Source organism: Halichoerus grypus, chromosome 4 (assembly GCF_964656455.1).
Source record: "Halichoerus grypus chromosome 4, mHalGry1.hap1.1, whole genome shotgun sequence".
Taxonomy (NCBI): Eukaryota; Metazoa; Chordata; class Mammalia; order Carnivora; family Phocidae; genus Halichoerus; species Halichoerus grypus.
This window is the reverse complement of record NC_135715.1, coordinates 58,580,510-58,598,164: the sequence shown is the minus strand read 5'-3', so window position 1 is coordinate 58,598,164 and position 17,655 is coordinate 58,580,510. Positions and strand designations below refer to the sequence as shown.

General features: G+C 34.0%; 1 protein-coding gene across 4 annotated transcripts in view; it reads right to left on the bottom strand.

The window, feature by feature from the left end:
* The window catches only part of SETDB2 (SET domain bifurcated histone lysine methyltransferase 2), a 57,535-nt gene that overhangs the window by 31,427 nt on the left and 8,453 nt on the right, over positions 1-17,655 (bottom strand). For all 4 annotated transcript variants that reach the window (XM_078070391.1, XM_036104592.2, XM_078070392.1 and 1 more), the window contains 3 exons: positions 13,381-13,506; positions 12,065-12,130; positions 8,920-9,016 (listed from right to left, as the gene is read on the bottom strand). In XM_078070391.1, the coding sequence (XP_077926517.1) occupies positions 8,920-9,016; positions 12,065-12,130; positions 13,381-13,506 (289 nt within the window). The remainder of the gene's footprint in view (positions 1-8,919; positions 9,017-12,064; positions 12,131-13,380; positions 13,507-17,655) is intronic.

Sequence of the window (17,655 nt, the reverse complement as noted above, 5' to 3'; positions counted from 1 at the left end):
TTTCAGGGTAGATAAGATCATCTACAAATAATTTCACCGTGTACGTTTCAATAATCATATTTTCTTTGACATTCTGTTGTACTGCCTAGAATTTCTAGGAAAATATTGAATAACAATTATGATAGCAGGCATTCCTGTCTTATTTTAAGGAAAATGCATCTAGAGATTCATCAATACATAGGATATAGATGTTAGAGAAATACATGGTCTATCCCATTAAAGATAATGCTTCTATTTCTAATTGTCGGTATTGAATTTTTCAAGTCTTTTGGCATCTGTTAAGTTTTTCTTCCTATGGTTTACATTGGTAAAATAATGGATTTTCTAATACTAAATCATTCTTGCTTGACTAGAGTAGATTCCACTTGGTCATCTCACTCTTTTAATATTTCTCTGGATTAGAATTGCTAAAATTTTATTTAAGACCCTTATATCCATAATAGTGATACTTAAACTTTTAGGGTCACGAACCCGTTCCACAATCTGATGAAAATTATGACTCTCTCCCTAGAAATATAGCGTTAACATAAAATTTTGCATACCATTAAGGGACTCCATAGCCCTAAGGACTCATGAATTTATTATAGTTAACTTCTTATTTTGATGGTTTCCATGCCACTCCCATATCTTAAATACTATGTCCTCCTCAATCCTAATTTCCACATTCTGATTCATATTTTGGTCAGCAAGAGGATGTATGAGAAAGTTTTCCAGAGGGGCACATGGATGGTATGTTTTCCGAGCATCTGCAGGGGTTAAGTCTGGTGCTAACCTGGATTTTTTTTGTTTTGTTTTTTTGGGTTTTATTTTTTTGCTTTTGTCTAAATACTTCTAACATACTTATACTTTGATACTAAAACTTTTTTTAACGAGTGTTTATCTAATAGCAATTTTCATTACTATGGTACTTGGTGAAGCCTTTTACCTCCAGACTTGATATTTTCTTACACTCAGAAGTTATCTTTTTTATTGTTTCTGTTTCCCTTATTCTAGCTTCTAGTGTTTTTGTTTCAGTTCAGAATAAAATATGGCAGATTTTTCCATAAGCAATGCTTTTGTAGGGCAGGTTTACATTATTTTTAAAATATACTGAAAATATCTACATTTCATATTTTTATAAGTACCAAATTTATAAATGGAAAAGATATGTATTTTTATTTTCTGAGTTGTCAGAGCAATTCTGAATCCTAGTTTAGACATTGTGATCTCCTTCACCATGAACAGCAGCACACTGACCCTAATCCTACCACTTTTGCTTGAAATGCTTACATTTTCTAAAGAACATTATAACATAGGGATGATCCTGAAAGCATTTCTGTAGCATTCACTAGAGTTACTGGTTTTCTGTTAGTAGCTTCTTTTTTAGGATGGTAATTATTCATCATTCTCTTTTTTTTCTCATCCACTTGTCCTTTTCTTCTACATTTTGGATAATCTTATAGATCCCAGATTACATCTTTAATCTCCTTAATAGGTGACTTTCACAATGAACACTTTCTTAAACGAAAGACTAGGATAAAACTGATCACTGCACTACTATTTACAAATAGGAAATATTTAAAACCAACCTAATTACCCATCCTTAAAGGAATGGATAAGTAAAATGTAGTATTTCACATTATGAAAAACCAAACAAGTGTTAAAGGGAATGAAACAGATCTATACACAGCAATATGACTAGATCTCAAAATAATACTAAGAAAAACAAGATGATACATGTATGAATATTTCCATGAAATTTTAAAACTACAATAATACTATATATTGTTGGTGACTATATAAATATTAAAAAATTAACTAGAGAAATAATTGATGATAGTGATGCTCTTGGGAAGGCAGACAGGGAAATGGAACTTGTCATAGTAAGAAGTTAGGTATGGATCAAAGAGTCTCTCTCTCTCTCTCTATATATATATTTTTAAAGAAAGTGGAAGCAAGTACAACGAAATGTTAATAGCTGTTAATTCTAGATTGTGTTTGGGTTTTGCTGTATTCCTTTATAGGTTTTTAATCTTTTAAATTTCTTGAAAAGACAGTAAAAAAATACTAGATGAGAATGTAGCTAAAAGATTAAGGCAAATCCAATGGGGGGAAAAACCAGAAGAATCATGAGGAAAGGTTTTATTTCCCTTAAATAATTTCAATCTGTTTTAGTATTTTTGAATAATGTTGGGGGTATATATTCCATAGTAAGAAATATATTCTATAATGCACCTTTTGCTTTACTCTTCCATTTAACTTGTGTCTGCTTTAGCCTTGTCCACTTTAGTATTGCTTTTATTCATTTATTTATTTTGGTATCCAATATTTCCTTATTTTTTAAAGCATGTGCCTGGAATTGCTTTTCTCTTAAGTGCTACTTTCCTTCCTACCACTTTTTCTTATAAAGCATAGTACACTCCAAACTCTGAGCACTTCCATTTATTTGTCTACCTAAGAAATAACCTCCCCTCTGTCTTGTTTCATTCAATATTCACTGTAATAAATTCTCTTAGGCTCTCACAGCTTTGTTCTTTGTTTTGATATAGGTTACTCACTCTCATGTGATTTTATTTATACACCTACAGGGTTGTATAACCAGCAAACCAAATGTTTCATTTTCCTTTTCAACTTGCCTTAACCAAATAAATTATGTTTCAGACTGGCTTCTGTGGCATCCTTTTCTCCAAATCTTTTTATTTGATTGTCCCTATTTCAACTATGCTCTTTTGTTCCTGTTTTGCTCTTTTTGGGAAAGGGAAATATGGAATACTAGTTTGATGACTCGAAAAGTTCTTCTCTGAATATGAAAAGATTAACTTAGGGTACATGTGAGAGAGAAAGTATCTGGGTTATCCTTAGTTCTTAAATAATAACTAATGTTTGTACCACAGTTTATAGTTTACAATGTACTTTTACATTATCTCCTCATGTGACAATAAGTACAGCTCCAAGTTAGTCATTATTGGAACAATACACAATTAGACCTACTCAGGACTAAAATTTGTAATAGTAAACATGCTGGTAAAACTGGTAATTTGGAATTTAAGATTTCAAAAATGTTAGCCAACCTGGCTTAAGTGTACTCTTCTGGTGACTAAATTAATTAAAATTAAGAGATAGAAGGCTTGAGTTATTAGGCAATTAACAAAGGGAGAAGTACCTTTTATACTGAAGCAGAGTTAGAAAACAAGAAGCAGAAAAACATGGAAATGAAACACTGATATGAACCTTAGAAATGACTCTTTTCTAAACTGTGCCTCATTTCATAAAGTCAAAGAAAACCAACTTATTACAAGCTCCAGAAGTAAAGTAACCTAGTTTCAATCCCATTTTATGGGGAGAAAGGTTAACTTTCTTATACAAATGAAGATACATTACTAGAAAAAACAAAACAAAACAAAACAAAAAAAAACAATCCCAGAGGAGAACATAGGCAGTAACCTCTTCGACATCGGCCACAGCAACTTCTTTCACAAGACACGTCTCCAAAGGCAAGGGAAACAAAAGCGAAAATGAACTTTTGGAACTTCATCAAGATAAAAAGCTTCTGCACAGCAAAGGTAACAATCAACAAAACAAAGAGGCAACCCACAGAATGGGAGAAGATATTTGCAAATGACTACAGATAAAGGGCTGATATCCAAGATCTATAAAGAACTTCTCAAACTCAACACCCAAAAAAACAAATAATCAAGTCAAAAAATGGGCAGAAGACATGACACTTCTCCAAAGAAGACATACAAATGGCTAACAGACACATGAAAAGGTGTTCATCATCATTAGCCATCAGGGAAATTCAAATCAAAACCACATTGAGATACCACCTTACACCAGTTAGAATGGCAAAAATGGACAGGGCAAGAAACAACAAATGTTGGAGAGGTTGTGGAGACCTAAGGGGCTCTTACACTGTTGGTGGGAATGCAAGTTGGTACAGCCACTTTGGAAAACAGTGTGGAAGTTCCTCAAAAAATTAAAAATAGAGCTACCCTATGACCCAGCAATTGCACTCCTGGGTATTTACCCCAAAGACACAGATGTAGTGAAAAGAAGGGCCATATGCACCCCAATGTTCAAAGCAGCAATGTCCGCAATAGCCAAACTGTGGAAAGAGGCGAGACGCCCTTCAACAGATGAATGGATCAAGAAGATGTGGTCCATATATACAATGGACTATTACTCAGCCATCAGAAAGGATGAATACCCAAATTTTACATCAACATGGATAGGACTGGAGGAGATTATGCTAAGTGAAATAAGTCAAGCAGAGAAAGTCAATTATCATATGGTTTCACTTATTTGTGGAATATAAGGAATAGCATAGAGGACAATAGGAGAATGAAGGGAAAAATGAAGGGGGGGAAATCAGAGGGGGAGATGAACCATGAGAGACTATGGACTCTGAGAAACAAACTGAGGGTTTTAGAGGGGAGGGGAGTGAGGGGATAGGTTAGCCTGATGATGGGTATTAAGGAGGGTACGTACTGCATGGAGCACTGGGTGTTATACGCAAACAATGAATCATGGAACACTACATCAAAAATTAATGATGTCCTGTATGGTGACTAACATAGTAAAACAAACAAACAAACAAAAACCCCAATCCTATGCATAGTGTTATAAACCTAGTTACTGAGCCCCCCAAAATATAAAAATGCTGGAGGTAAACAAAGGATAAGTAGGTAAACATGGTATTGTCTGTATCTGTTCGCTAGCTTCCGGATAGGGGCTGCTCAGTTTGGATGTGGCTTGAGAACTGTTTTGTTATTAGACACCTTGACCTGCAAGGCTTCAGAGACTTGTCAACAAATGTCCTAGCTTTTGGCAAGTCTGAGGTAAAAAGTCATTCTATCCTTGATGTCCACTGAAGGGGCATATTTTTTTTTTAAAACCTATATAAACTATAGTTATCTTAAAAACTGTAGTAGATATATTTGTTTTCTGCTCAATCCTTTCTTTGGTCATCCTCTTCTGAAAGGTGGCCATTTATTTTATTTTTTTTAAAGATTTTATTTATTTATTTGAGAGAGAGGGAGAGTGAGAGGGAGAAGCAGACTCCCTGCTGAGCAGAGAGCCCCATGTGGGACTCGATCCCAGGACTCTGGGATCATGACCTGAGCCGAAGGCAGATGCTTAACCAACTGAGCCACCCAGGCACCTGAAAGGTGGCCATTTTAATTTCAGTGTACTCAAAGCTGTTGGGTCATGTATTCACACTGTGCTATTTATAATCTCAAGAATTTGTATCAATACATAAAAAAAATATACCATGAGGTGACACTAGCACTAGCAGATCATATAGTGCTTAGCTGGGACAGCTATGTTAGACTATGTGGGAACAGAAGAACCAACTGATAACAGATGGAGAGAAGCAGAGCTAAAAAATGCTGACCCTGACCTCAGGTACTGACTCTCCAGTTCCAATTCTAGTCCCTATATAGCCTGCTGTGTTACATTTCCTGTTCTTAAGACACCTCATTTTATTTACGTGTTTATATTTAGGTTAGGTGTGTATGTGTGTGTATGCACCCATTTAAAAAACCTCTTCTGGGTGTTTGTATGCATGTCATGTGAAAAGCCAAATGGCTTAAATTCACATCTCTGTCTTTTCACAGTGGGGCAAGCCTATATCCACCATGTATGTTAGCCAAAGCTGCATGTCTGGTATATCTCTAATAAATTCCACTACTTAAGCTGGCTTGAGTAGGTATGTGTTCCTGACAAAGTACCTAAGAAAAAGAATTAAGCCAGGTTTCCTAACATCACAAAAGTAGATACCTTTGAATTATTATTGGAATAAAATTTTTTTTACATTTACCTATGTCATAGCTCAATTATAAGGAGAAGAAATTTAAATCAACTATAGAATAAAATACAGAAGGCGAGTTTTTTGTTTTTTATCAGTTCTAAGATTTTCACTCTGGTTTTGCCATTGACAAACTGTATGACCGTGAACAATTCAGCTGGGATTGAGAACCCTTGGCTTAAATTATTCCTCATTTAGTTTGCCAGTCTGCCTATGTAACTAATGGCTTGCTAGATGTTTAATTACTAAAAGCAAAATAAGTAATAAGCTCATAATCTACAGAGGAAATACAAAAGGAATTATTTAGATTTTATTTATTTGACAGAGAGTGAGACAACAGCAGAGGGAGAGGGAGAAGCAGACTCCCCACTGAGCACAGAGCCTGAAGCGACACTTGATCCCATGACCCTGGGATCATGACCTGAGCCAAAAGCAGATGCCACCCAGATGCCCCCAAAAGGAATTATTTAAACATAATTTTGATCAAGAATGAAACATGGCCTTGGAATTCTTAACAGCAAAGGAAGAAAACCCTGAGTCTAATTAGAAATATCTCTTTATTTGAAAAGATCTCAGAAAGTTCAAAGTTAGGTATGATCTCATGGACAAAACCTCTGAGTGGGAATACAGCACAAGGAGAGTTGCAGGTTCTAAGGAAATGAAGTTCTGATTATGTAATCACAAATAATCCTAATGAGATGAGAAAACAATTAGAGAAACTAATTTCTTTGGGAAGCTCAGATTTTTAAAAGAACATGTACAAACGAAAAAAAGACCAATTATGAATACAAAATCTTGATGTGAACATATAAGAAAAGTCTCACAAAGGTTCAAGCCTACTAAGAACTGAGGTTCCCCAAAATTCTAATAAAACAGCAACAAAAACTTTAAAGCTATGTTTGGACAAGTAGACAATTTGTTGGGGGAAAGAAAGCACAAGGCTGATAACAGAAAGAAGAGCTCAAAAACAATTGTGTCTTCATCTTTTCCATCCATAAGTTCTGCCCTCAAGTTGGAAAGACCAGACAAAAATTAAAAGAAGAAATTAAAGTCTGTGATAATTTAAAAGGAGTCCTACAAAGCTAATTTAAACATATTTAAAATTCTGGGCCCAAACAAATCATATCTCACGGTCTTGAAAAAATTTCAAATATGAATGAAAAATGAGAAAATGCTGCCCTGATTTTTTAAAAATAGGTAAAAAGGGAACATTCCAGAAAGCAAAGAATGATTAGTTTAATATTCATCTCTAAACACTTCTAGAAGAGAGAATCAAGGATGTGACTTTTAAGTACTCAGAATTTGAAAAGCCAACATGGACTAGGTAAGAAAAGTACAAATTAAACTAATTTTCCTTTTTGACAAGGTTTGATAATGTCTGGCAATGATACAGAATGCTACTGCAGTGAATCCTGATAGCCTTGTCAGTAAGATAGAGAAATGTAGGTGGAATAGTGGTAGAGGTAAGTAAATTCACAGTTGGTCCAACAGTTCTTTCTGAAGAGTAATGAAGGAGCAGTGGGCCAGAAAGGTTTTATCTTTGGTCCTGTCTTATCCAATATTGTTTTCATGACTATAACAAAGACTAGAAACTCATTTAATAAATTTGTAGAAGAAAAGCTAGAAGGGAAATACAATATAAAAGGTGATTCAAAATTCAAAAGGATTCTGATAAGCTAGGAAAATGAACTTAAAACCAAAAAGAGACACTTAGGAATAAACCAACTCCTGCATTTAGATTTAAAATAAAATTTTTAATAAAATAAAATAAATAGAAGATGGGAGACTGGTGGTAATTTATATGAAAAAGAATCTTATATTTTAGTGATTTAAAGTGATTGAACTTGTTTTTAAAAGGTAATGAAATTTTATGCTATATAACAGAAGACCAGAATTTCTAGGTTTCTCTAAAAGTATTGTAAAATAAGTTTTATGAGTCTTTTAGACTCAAATTGTAATGACATCTCTAATATTCGCAAATGCAAATCATATGTAAAATAGTGTCAATCTACAACTCTCATAAATCCTAAAACAATAAAGAATTCTACATTGACAATGTTTTTGTCAATTTAATATGAAAGGACAAACAAAATAAGGCAATTAATTTAAAATCTTTCTCTATAAAGACATTTTGTTTTTTGAAATTCTGTTCCTTGGACTAGCACAAAATACTTTCAGAAACTTCCCTTAAACTAGTTCTTGAAAGTTTTAGTACTGGCATTACCTACTAAAAATAAAGACTATGTGTGAGAGCGTCAGATTTCCTCTTATACAATTTTACTTTATCCTAAGGAATCTTTACTGAAACGCTAAAAGGAGAAAGAAAAGGTCAGAAAAATTTAGCCTATTCTCATAAGCTTTCTGATACTAATTTAGAGCTGTTAAAGTATTTGAAAAGCTGAACTGATACTGAAAGAAATACTGTTTACCCTTTTCCAATACTCTTTTAGAAGAAATAATCCAGGGGCATCGGGCTGGCTCAGTCGGTAGAGCATGTGACTCTTAAGCTCAGGGTTGTGAGTTCAAGCTCTACATAGGGTGTAGAGATTACTTAAAAATAAAATTAAAAAAAAATAAAAATAAAAATAAATAAATAATCCAGGAAAAGTATTTTTTTAGTTAAAAAATTGCTAACTTGGTAGATTTCAGTATATTAATAATTTACACAAAGAAGTATTTTTTTTTTTTAATTATTTATTTGAGAGAGAGAGAAAGTGGAGGGAGGGGCAGAGGGAGAGGAGAGAGAGAATCTCAAGCAGACTCCCTGCTGAGCATAGAGCCCAACACGGGGCTCAATACCACAACCCATGAGACCATGATCTGAGGTGAAATCAAGAGTTGGACACTTAACTGACTGAGCCACCCAGGCACCCCTACACAAAGAAATCTTACACTAAATTTTATTGAAAGACTTGATTACTAGGGATATTAGCAAATAAACAACTTTTTAAGGGACTCATGAACCTTTATCCTACATAAAATACTAAAATTTACAACTTTTAAAGCTTTTGATGGGAAAAAGTCTTTTTTATATATTCTATCTACTCTTATGTCAAATGATCAGAAAGAGCAAATCTCCTTCTGGGAGCGAAAGTATTAACAACACAAATAAATTTAACTTATATACATACAGAAATGTACAGTCTTCTGGAAAGGAATCCCCATATGATGTAGAGGGCAATGAACCTGATTTGTTTTCCCATTCATTCTGGGTCACAGATGTATGATCTACATGAAGAAAATACAAACATGAGTAACAGGTACACACCAAGTTCAAAATCATTTACTGTAATATCTAAATAATATCTTTATTGATTAGAGATATATGGAGCCCTTAAATCTGCAAACATAGTAAGATTTCAAAATTAAGTCAAAAAATTACGTGTCAATATTTCCAAAAACATTAAGAAAGTAAGAGAGGATAAAGTAAAAGACTTAGGATAGAAGAAACTTCTACCGGAGAAAATCTAGTTTGGCCTGAACTTTATCTGAATTTTAATCAACCTTTAAGGTGAACACTGGGTAAAAAATCACAATGATTACAAAGGTCACAAAATGGAAAGTTTATGTAACTTTTGCTTTCTCATTGTTCAACTGCCACCTTCATTTTTGGAGGGTAGGGTATTTGGATACCTCTTTTTATATTTCCATTTGACTTTTCATATTACTTAGTCTATGTTTCTGTGCTTAATTTCATCCCATGTCTTGTCTTCTCTTTTTCTACTTCATCTATTCTTACTCTCTAACATGACTACAATACAGAAATAAGCTGTGTATTTAATGAGAAAAGTTACGGATTTCCTGTTATTCTGAAAAATGGATATGTGGAATATTCTATGTTTGGTTTAAAGATACACACACACACACACACACACACACACACACATATTTTTTTTCCTTTTTTTTATAGAGAGCATGAGTGCAAGGTGGAGGGGAAGGGGGAGAGGGAGAGAGAGAATCTTAAGCAGACTCAACACCCAGTGTGGAGTCTGACATGGGGCTTGATCTCATGACCCTGAGATCATGACCTGAGCTGAAATCAAGAGTCATATGCTTAACTGACTGAACCACTCAGGCACCCCTAAAGATATTTTTTTTTTAAGATTTTATTTATTTGACAGAGAGAGACACAGTGAGAGAAGGAACACAAGCAGGGGGAGTGGGAGAGGGAGAAGCAGGCTTCATACTTAGCAGGGAGGCCGATGTGGGGCTCAATCCCAGGACCCAGGATCATGACCTGAGCCGAAGGCAGATGCTTAACAACTGAGCCACTCAGGCGCTCCTAAAGATATTTTTTTAATGTGTTTTTTCCTATGCACTGATGGACTTTAAGAAAAAAAGTGATTCTCATCCTGCCTTAGTATTAACTTGCATTGGTCCTCTAGTGCAGAAAAAAAAGGTGTAGAAAAAAAAGTTTAATAAAATAATAGTTTAAGTTATAATACAAGGCTACTACCTGGCTAATTGGAAAATAATTATCCCTCTTTAATTATCAAGGTAAAGAAAGGTTTAAAAGCTGATAGTTGATAAGAGCTATAATTCCAGATTAAAAATTAAGTTTTACAAATTAAGAATTTCTGATTTTTCCTAGCTAATTTCTTTGTATGAGGCATATAAATCCATACTAACAAATATGAATAAAATAAGTGTATATAAGCATAATTAGAAATACGACTTACTGAAAAAACATAGAGATTTTAAAATTAATCATTAGATAAGGGAGGAAAGGGGAAATAACCCCTCTTAAGAAAACAGTATCCAATCTTTTGTTTGAGGACACAGCACATATTTACAGTTATATACAAACAAGGAAAATGAAAGTAATTAGTGGTTTGGGCAGTCCAGGTTGGATCTGGGATAGCTTGTTTTGATTTCAACACCAAGTCCTTTTGTTTCTCCCAGTCTCAATATTCTTTTTAAAATCAATACTAACATGAAACTTATTACTAGGAAGCTTTTAATCCTTTGCATTTGCCAACAATGTCAATTATAGAACTCCCCAATTACTTAGTTACAAATATTGCTCACCACTGGCAAACATATACTTTTATTTTGATAAATTCATTACATTTCAAATGAACTATATAAAAATACGAAATTATAATATTCAATATTTCTATTGATGAAATTATTACCAAAAAAACCCAAAACCCAATTTACTTTCTATTACTGAGAAATAAATTGTTTAAGGAAAAAAAAAAAAACATTAGAATTAGTTCCTCTTACCACCTCCTGAATTTAAAAGCCTCTTTCTTGTAAAACTAGTATAATCTCTTGAGTGTGTTGATTCCAAGTGCTATTGAAAGATACTGAGAAAGGCTGTTTTCTTAAAGAATCTACTCTTCTAAAAACTATACATTAGCTACTGAAATTGAGAATACTTTTGATAAACAAAAGGTTTCTTTAAAACAGACTGATGATGGTGGGCTGTATTTTCAGAGATTTAAAACCTTAAGGCTCCAAATATGACACTTAAAATTATTATAATTTGTTAACAATATTTAGCAGTATTAATTAAAATCCAGTAAAGTACTTCCTCAACATTTTAGGAAACTGGAGATAGACTAAGATTTATAGGAGAGTGACTCTGATAAAACAACTTTTTAATTTTTTTCTTCTTAGTTCTGGTACATTATCTTTGATCAATTCCTTCTAAAATGAATTTGTTTACAGTTGCAAGATTGATGGTCTAATAATAATCTAGAAATAAAAAACTTTTACACCAACTTATCTATGCCCCAATATACTTTTCTAGTATTGTTTTTCTCACAAAGTGGGTTTGTAGTAGTTTGGAGTCTTAGAATTTCTTGAAGAAGAGATACATTTGTTCATTCTTTCCATAGGAGAGTCAGAAGAATGTGCATTTCCTATCTCTGGATGGGTAGGACTTTTTATTTAATAAGGAAACTCATTTATGTAATTTACCAGTATAGATCTTACATTTTATTTTACATTATCTTTAGGTAATCTGACATACTTAAGTCAATTAAGCCTGCTTCAAGTCAAGAAAATAACAGAATAGGGGGTGCCTGGGTGGCTCAGATGGTTAAGCGTCTGCCTTCGGCTCAGGTCATGATCCCAGGGTCCTGGGATGGAGCCCCACATTGGGCTCCTGGCTCAGCAGGAAGCCCGCTTCTCCCTCTCCCTCTGCCTCTCCCCCTGCTCATGCTCTCTCTCTCTCTGTATCTCTGTGTCCCAAATAAATAAATAAAATCTTTAAAAAAAAAAAAAAGAAAAGAAAAGAATATTCAAGATTGGGATTAGAAATGCACATACCCTTTATCAATGTTGAATTGTTACTTATGGTTGCTTCATTCACTAGAATCATTGCTTGGATGTATTCTGTTAAGGAAAGGAAAAAAGCATGAAAACAATTATTAGCAGCATCACTTTCATTTATGGTGCCAGCTACTGTGCTAAACAATTTACATACTGTATCTTATTTAATCTTCATTAACTCCTCTGAGAGGTTCTTATGATTACCATAATTAGAAACAGAAATTGAGGCTTAGAGGTTTGACTATTCCAAGAGCACCTAGGTGTTTAAGCTGGTTAAACATCCGACTCTTGATTTCAGTTCAGGTCATAATCTCAGGGCTGTGAGATCAAGCCGTGTGTTGGGCTCTGCGTTGGGCATGGAGCCTGCTTAAGATTCTCTCCCTCCCTCTCCCTCTACCCCTCCCTGCCCCTCTCTTTCCCTCTCAAAACAAAACAACACACACACACACACCTCAAAAAACACTATTTATTCCAGGTCATTCAGCAAGGAGGTGGTAGAACTGGATTCAAAACTAGATATATCTGACTCATGAAACGAATGAGAAGGAATATTAAAATGAAAAACAATACCATTTTTTGGACAAGCAAACAAAAGATTAATGTCATATGAACATCCAAAACGTATTAAGAATGGTCCAAAAGAAAATTTGCTTGAAAATCTTATGTCCTGAAGGAAAGAAGGAGGTTTCTACATAAAAATCGAATCTTATGTTCTACAACCAACCAGGGTTGAAAACAAAGAAATAGAAAAAATGAAAACTTGGCTGACTAAACTGACTGCTTGATGTAGAATGCAAGTTCTGCTTTCAGAAGACTAGTAGGGCAAGTTCTGTTTAAAGCAGGCCAAATATAGTTATATGTACTTTCATATTTTAAAAGACATTAGGTGTCTCTGAGTGATGGGATGATGGATAATTTTTGTTATATTTTTCTATACGCACTAAATGTTGTACAATGAGCAGATATTACTTTTGAAATACCCATCACCTTTCAAAAAGGGTTACAAAGAGAAAGAAAAGATAAAATGGGGGGCAAATAAAGTAGCCTGAGAGAAAAAGACATAAATTCAGTAGCTGTTAGTCAAAGTAATCATCTTCACTCACTTTTACAAAGTGTCTATAGTATATGGTAAAAGCAAGTTTTTATAGAAGCAGAGCACAAACACAAAGGAAACAGAATGCATGGTAGGCTCTTAGAAAACAAAAGAAACTATTTGACTTTTAAAACGAAGAATACTGAAAATAGAACTATACTGTATTGTCAGTGGGTAATATTTAGCATTAAATGTCTTGAAAGTCTTTTGTGCTTTATACCTTTATTTGTGGCAGACCCATCTTTGATCTTTTGTTTCAGTGATTGCAGCACATTTTGCACTTGTTCAAATATGAAGTCCACTTTTCCATCATCTTCCAGCTCCATCCAGAAAGTTTTTGCATCACCTAAAATAAAAATAAGTGAATAGCTTAAGAGCTCAACAGAAACAGACTGTAAGCTCCCCAAGGCACATGTTACAGAGAATCCACTTGGTTTCTAAATAACATCAAGATTTAATTGGTCTATCATTTACCTTGAGAAAAAGATTTTGGTCATTGTTTCTTTATTAAGAACTAGAAACAAAGAATATGACCTAAGTATTTCGCTTATTTCTGCTAACATAAAAATACGTTGACAACTTTAGTGACACTACTTCTGGTGTCCCTGTCAGACAGAAGGAATGGCTTCATTCTAGGGCAGTGGTAGATCTATGTATAGACACATAAACATTTTAAAAGTTTCAGGGATATAACCTCCACTGAATATGGAAGTGGATGGTTTTAGAATGAAACATCTCAACAATTGCTAAAATAACTAAATGTCCAACAATATTTTTTAAAATGTCTTCTATATTTTTAAAATAATTATATGAAGCAAAATAATGTTTAAACTTTTTATAGGTAGCTATATAGATGAGCCAATATTTCAGATGTCCAGCAAGTGAACACCTTAAACAAAAATTCCAAAGATAGGTGCCCGGCTTGGTAGAGAATGCAACTCTTGATCTTGGGGTCATGAGTTTGAGCCACATGCTGGGGGTAGAGTTTACTTAAAAAAATTTCCTAGAAGAAATAATTCTTTCAAAGCTGAAAACAGAAATATGAAAAAGACAATTAAAATAAACTGGCAAAAGCAAATCTCTATACCATGTTTAAAAGTAACAAAAATACCTAAAATGTTAAATTTATTTATGTTAAACTATTAAATGTTAAAATATATAAAATGTTCAAAATTAATTAAGAGGGCCTTAAACAAAAGAGGGACATAGTAATTATTGTACTTTAGAAAGATCACTTGAGAAGCCATTAAGAGGATTAATAAGCAGAGAGCCTAGTAAGTTTACAAAAAATACATTTTCCTTAATAAAAGTTAAACCCAGAACCTCTAAGTTTGGCAGTGGGGTGAAAATCTTCACAAAAGGCTTAGGCCTCCTAGTCTCATATCTCCCTGGCAAAGTCACCTTACCCAAAGGGGATCTCTGGCTAATTAGGGATTCTGCCACCACAGTAGCCTCAAAAGGGGTGTTGCTTCCCTGTTAACACTCTGGCCCAATGCCTAGAACATAAGACCAAGCCCACTGTTAACTCCCATAGCATAGCTCAGACGAGGTTTCAAGATTTGAAATAAATGCAATGTGACAGGACAAAAGTGATGAGGAACAATGCTTTAGAGGTGGAAGGACCATGACATGGAGAGCCTTTCATGCCATGCTAAGCAACTCCATTTTTATATGAAAGAACATGGGAGCCATTCAAAAAGTTTAAGCATTCTTATGACGTGATTAGTTTTTTAGAAAGGTCACTCAGGTGGCAGTGGAAGAGGGGGGAGTCAAGAATGATTTCTAATTTTCTGACTTGGGCAACCACATGCATAGTAATGGTATTCATTGAGATAAGAAATAAAGATAGGGAACAAGTGAGAAATTTAAGTAGGGCAAGTACACTGGGTACACAGGCTCCAGAGTAAGATCTGGTCCAATTACACAAATTTTGGAGTCAACGGCATGCAAATGCTTGAAGTCACAGAGTAGATGTGATCAGGGAGAATGTGTCCAATGAGAAGAGGGTCTTCTGTACATAAAGGATGAGTGTAAGAAAAGAGAATCATGGAGACCAAGAAGGAGCAAAGAGATGGAAGGAAAACCCAGGAGAATAGCATATCAGGGGTCAATGGAAAAACAGAAGTGGTGATTAACAATCTGGACTTTAGAATTCAGATGCATTTGTATTTGAATCCCACACTGCCTTTAAGCTGTATGACCGTATGTATGAAATGGGAATAATAGCATCTACCTCATGGAATTGATGCACGGATAAGCATGTGGCCTTTAGCAAGAAATTACTATACATAAAGAGTAAATATATATATATATATATATATATATATATATATGTGGTGTATATATAGTAAATATATATTTTTAATAAAATTACTATATATATAATTTAACAGGGAATATAGTCTTAAACAAAAGAAATCTCTAACTGTGGAATTTTAGATATTATTCAGCTAAGTGGGCAAGTATTTTTTGAAGGACCTTCCCAGAATCCTTAAAATCATTAAGTTTTTCACTGACAGATAACCGAAAAAATCATTGCTTTTAGACAAAACTATTTGTGAAGGCACTTAATTTGTTGTTACCATGTTTCTTTTCATGGATATGAATCAATACTCCATACCAGGGATTTATCTTTATTTGAGGTGGATACCTAGATGGGAAGGATTTTGAAAGGTACTTAGAAATAGCTTCTGATAGCATTATAATCTGGGACCATATACAACTCTCACATGGCCTGAGAAAACAAGCAGTGATGCTGAAAAACCACAATCAGGGTTTAACTGAATTTTTGTTTCTCAGTGGTTACATTTTAAACTGTGTTTGAAATGTCAACACATGATACCAAATTATTCTGACAGGAAATACTTAAGACAACTTATTTGACAACTGAACAGGGTAAATTATTAGTTTTGGAATGGATTAATGAAGAGGACACTGGGAATATAATTTAAGAAAATAAAGCCAATCAGAAAATACTGAAACTATCTGCTTGTACAATAAATGAATGTATTTAAGCAATTCATATTTATTTGTTCTGAGTTTTTAATATTGTTCTTCATGGTATCATTATTTCATACTGCAGGTTTAATTTTCATTTAAATGGTTCTTTTTCCTCATGTCTTCCCTCATTTTTCACTGTCTTTTTGCTACAGAAATTTTGAACCACAGTAATATTAAGAAAAAAGGTAACCAATTTATCTGAAAAATGAGATTAACAGATCCAGTTAATAACTTTTTTGAACAAAGAGGTTAAATGAATATCACAAAGAAACAATTGAGTCATTTTCATTTCAACTGTAGACCATTTGATGGTTATTACAATGTAAACAATTTCAGTTTCCTGCTCCTTTACTTTGTACTCTATGTATGTTCAGGGTTATAATCTGAAACAGTAAATATTTCAGGATATTTCACTAGAAAACATCGGTAAGTACAGGAGTAGGTCCTTGAATTGAAAACCAAATCAGTATACTAATATTGCCACCTGCCTCTAGAAATGAAGAATACCATCTTATAACTCTACTGTTTGTCCCAACTTGCTCCCTTACTTAGCTCGATATGACTACTGCAAGAACATAATCACGAAGTGGGAAGTATAGCAGCTTTGTAAAAGAAGAAAGACAAAATTATATAGTTACACTGTATGTCTCCCAATCTCCCTTGATATACACTGTCTTTGTAAAGAGGCAATACTCAAGAATCACAGCTATAGGAGTTATTTATTAGCCAACTATTTTTGGAGTACTTATCAAATACATTGATAATAAGATACACACACACACACACACACACACACACACACACACACACCCTTAAAGAGCTTCAGGGCATTGGTCTAGAGAATCTCTATGATCTCTTTGAGTCTGTGATCAGCAAAGTGTGGTCTATGAACCCCTGGGGTCCTCAGATCCCTTCAGACAATACGCTAGGTCAAACCATTTTAATAGTAATACTAAGACATTATTTGCTCCTTTTCTATAATGACATTGACTGATGGTATAAAAGCATTGCTGAGTAAAAGTACTTATGTCTTAACATGAATCAAGGGAGTGGCACCAAACTACCAGTTTTAAGTCTTCCAGTATACTACCAGTATATTCTTCATCATCAATTTCACTAAAGAATATCCATGATAAAGCAATAAAATGATTACTACAGGATAATGGCTGTCTCAAGCAAAAGCACTAGTGAGATTGTTCGAGTTGTAGGCTAAACCAGCTTTTTTTTTTTTCATGGAAAACTATTTTTACTTAAAAGAACTACTAATAAAAATTATAGTTTCTTAGACTTGGGTGTTTGGCACACATTTTCTTGAAAAAACAAAGTGAGCCTACTACCCCCGGAAGTTCAATATTGACAGCATTTGTTTAATGATAAAATTCACATTACCAAGTTAAAACTGGAAATTTGTAAGCCTTGTATGTGCCACAGTAAGCCTGATAGCTTCTCAGTAATTAATCACTCTTTGATGAGATTGGTAGCAATATTAACAAAT